Below are 3606 nucleotides of genomic sequence, written 5' to 3'. Positions count from 1 at the left end.
TCTGGCTCACAGGGCCGTGTAGCTGACGCCTAAGCAGATGGAAGGAACTCACACTGGCTTTTAGGTGGTGGTGGTGCTGTGTGCGTGGCGGATATGATAACATCTGCACTTCAGAAAAATCCCATTGCTGCGTGGGAGAGGAATTACAGGGGCCGGACCAGAGGAGAGGAAACCAGTTGGGAAATGCAACCCTTTCAACAGCTGGGCGGTGGCAGGGGTCCAGGCGAGGGGAGGCGAGGCAGGGGGGCGTGGAGAAGGCGCTGTGCTGCTGGGGCGTCGGGGTTCAGGGGGAAGGATTCTCTCTGCCTCTGGCACCCCGCAGGCATCCCCTCACCGGCTCCTTCTCCTTCCCCCTTCCCTACGCTGGCAGTCCAGGCTCAGGGCAGAGAGATTATCTAAAGAAACCAAAGGGACGGAAATCTCAGCAGAGACTAATTTTATCCGCGATTGTTTTAGAGATAGGCCTCTCTTGACCAACTGCCCCAGGTCTCATTCGCCCCCCACCAATGGGCTCAGCACGAAATTAAAATTAAAAAAACATATATAGAGGAAACCGGTTTGGCTCAGTGGATAGAGCGTCGGCCTGCGGACTGAAGGGTCCCAGGTTCAATTCCGGCCAAGGCCATGTACCTTGGTTGCAGGCACATCCCCAGTGGGGGGTGTGCAGGAGGCAACTGGTCGATGTTTCTCTCTCATTGATGTTTCTAACTCTCTATTCCTCTCCCTTCCTCTCTGTAAAAAGGCAATAACATATATTTAAAAAAAAAAACAAAACATCCAAAACCGGTTTGGCTCAGTGGTAGAGCGTCGGCCTGCAGACCGAAAGGTCCCAGGTTCGATTCCGGTCAAGGGCATGTGCATTGGTTGCGGGCACATCCTCGGTGTGGGGTGTGCAGGAGGCAGCTGGTCGATGTTTCTCTCTCATAGACGTTTCTAGCTCTCTATCTCTTTCCCTTCCTCTCTGTGAAAAATCAATAAAGTATATTTAAATATATATAAAAACAAACAAAGAAAGAAATACATATATATCCCGGAGTTTGGTTCTGTGGAGCAGCCAGCGGGAAGCTCGGAGCCAAATCCTCTTTTGCAAACAGCAGAGGGGCCTCCGGGGCTGGGCGCAGGCTGCGCCATGGAGACAGACCTATGAGCAGCGGCCCGGGCTCAGGTCACGGCCGGCCTCGCTGCTTGTGTAACGGGTCACTGGAGTCCAGGGAGGGAGGCCAAGGGTAGGAGGTGGCGGACGGAGGGGAGGAAGGCCCTCGCGCTTCAAAGCAAAGCGGTGGAGCGCAGCCCACAAGGGTGGCTTTGACAGCTCCTTCCCTCCGCAGAGCAGACCCTTCTGGGCGGAGAGGGCTGGCTGTGTTTTGGGTGTGGGCACAGGAAATGGCTCGGGGCCTCTCTCTGCTCTCGGGCGGGCGGGCAGCGCCCCGGCGGAGGGCCCCCTGGGACGGGGGAGCGGCCGGGGGCAGTCAGGCAAAGGTTAGGGAGGGAAGCAGCGGAGGCCCCTGCGGCCAGCCGGGCCGGGCCGGGAGGGCTCCCTCCGGGAAATGTTTGTATTCCTGCTCTGGAGGGAGGGAGAGAGGGAGGACAAACAAGCTCTTTCGGTGCCTCCGGGGCAGCCGGCGAGCTGGAGCTGTGCGCTCTGCAGCAGGAGCCCGGCTGGAGGGCAGACCGTCTCCCGTCTCCCGTCTCCCCGCTCCTCCAGCATGAGCCGCGCCGGACCTGCCGGCCGCTCCCCACGAATGGCTACGTCTCTGAGCCTCGCTCTTGGGGTTCTCGGGAACACAGGCAGCTGGTGACCCCGGCTCCCGAGCCAGCCCACCCCCCGAGGCTCTCATCTCCCCGTCTCCCCGGCTGGAGCTGCGTGCTGTTCTCCTTCCGTCCGTCCGGGCGTGCGCGGTGGCTGCGCCCACCACCTGTGCGGGCCGTGGGCACCCGTGGGCACCCGCATCCGGGGGCCAGGAAGTTAGAAAAACAGCCGCAGGGGAGCTGCGGCTTTCAGATCAGCCTCTGCGTCTCCGCGGGAACCCCCGGGGCCTCCTCCGGCGCACTCGCCAGCTCGTCCGCCCCGTCCGTCCGTCCGTCCGCCCACCGGCCTGGCCGGCAGGTCGCCATGGACAACGGGTCGTGCTGCCTCCTGCAGGGGGACCCCATGGCGCAGGTGATGCCGCCGCTGCTGATCCTGTTCTTCGTGCTGGGCGCGCTGGGCAACGGGCTGGCCCTGTGCGGCTTCTGCTTCTCCCTGAAGACCTGGAAGCCCAGCACCATCTACCTGTTCAACCTGGCGGTGGCCGACTTCCTGCTCATGGTGTGCCTGCCCTTCCGCACCGACTACTACCGGCGGGACCGGCGCTGGGCCTTCGGGGACGCGCCGTGCCGCCTGGTGCTGTTCATGCTGGCCCTGAACCGCGCGGGCAGCATCGTCTTCCTCACCGTGGTGGCCGCGGACCGCTACTTCAAGGTGGTGCACCCGCACCACGCGGCCAACGCCCTGTCCAAGCGCGGGGCGGCCGGCCTGGCCCTGGGGCTCTGGGCGGCCGTGCTGCTGGGCACGCTGCACCTGCTCACCGAGGACCACCGGTGCGCGGCGCCCGGCGGGCCGCCCGCGCCCTCCTGCGAGAGCTTCATCATGGAGGCGGCCAACGGCTGGCACGACATCATGTTCCAGCTGGAGTTCTTCCTGCCGCTGGGCGCCATCCTCTTCTGCTCGGGCCGCGTGGTGTGGAGCCTGCGGCGGCGGCGGCGGCTGGCCCGGCAGGCCCGGCTGCGCAGGGCCACGCGCCTCATCGCCGTGGTGGCCGCCGTCTTCGTCACCTGCTACCTGCCCAGCGTGGCGGCCCGGCTCTACTTCCTGTGCACCGTGCCCGCCAGCGCCTGCCACCCCGGCGTGCACGCCGCCCTGCACGTGACGCTCAGCCTCACCTACATGAACAGCGTGCTGGACCCGCTGGTCTACTACTTCTCCAGCCCGGCCTTCCCCCGCCTCTGGGCGCGGCTCAAGGGGCCCGGCCTGCGGGCGCCCCGGCGCGAGGAGGTGCCCATCGCGCGCCTCTGCCGCCAGGGCGGCGCCGCCGCGGCCAGCAACGGGCAGAGCCGGCCCTGCGGGCCCTGAGCCGGCGCCCGGGCGGACGGACGGATGGACGGGCGGACGGAAGGGCGGACGGACGAACAAAAAAAGGGTGAATTCCAGCCAAGGGGGTAAGGGGCTTTGGAAGGGCCGCATGCCCCTCGCTCCGCCGGAGACGCGGTGCACAGGCTGCTGGGTGTGTGTGTGTGTGTGTGTGTGTGTGCGCGCGCACGTGTGTGTATATGTGTGTGTGTGGGTGTTAGGTGGAGGGGTGTGTGTGTGTGTGTGTGTGTGCTAGGTGGAGGGTGTGTGTGTGTGTATGTGTGTGTGTGGGTGTTAGGTGGAGGGGTGTGTGTGTGTGTGTGTGTGCTAGGTGGAGGGTGTGTGTGTGTGTATGTGTGTGTGTGGGTGTTAGGTGGAGGGGTGTGTGTGTGTGTGTGCGCGCGCACGTGTGTGTATATGTGTGTGTGTGTGTGTTAGGTGGAGGGGTGTGTGTGTGTGTGTGTGTGTGTGTGTGCTAGGTGGAGGGGGTGTGTGTG

General features: G+C 64.1%; 1 protein-coding gene across 1 annotated transcript; it reads left to right on the top strand.

The window, feature by feature from the left end:
- The first annotated feature begins 1256 nt into the window (after positions 1 to 1256).
- Positions 1257 to 3300, top strand: HCAR1 (hydroxycarboxylic acid receptor 1). The gene has a single exon (XM_084867968.1). It carries the CDS (start codon positions 2114 to 2116, stop codon positions 3110 to 3112), a length of 999 nt encoding a protein of 332 aa, XP_084724094.1. The 5' UTR covers positions 1257 to 2113; the 3' UTR covers positions 3113 to 3300.
- The last annotated feature ends 306 nt before the right edge of the window (positions 3301 to 3606 follow it).

Source organism: Pipistrellus hanaki, assembly GCF_964339955.1.
Source record: "Pipistrellus hanaki genome assembly, chromosome: 19".
In the NCBI taxonomy this organism is placed as follows: domain Eukaryota; kingdom Metazoa; phylum Chordata; class Mammalia; order Chiroptera; family Vespertilionidae; genus Pipistrellus; species Pipistrellus hanaki.
This window is presented reverse-complemented; position numbering and strand designations above follow the sequence as displayed.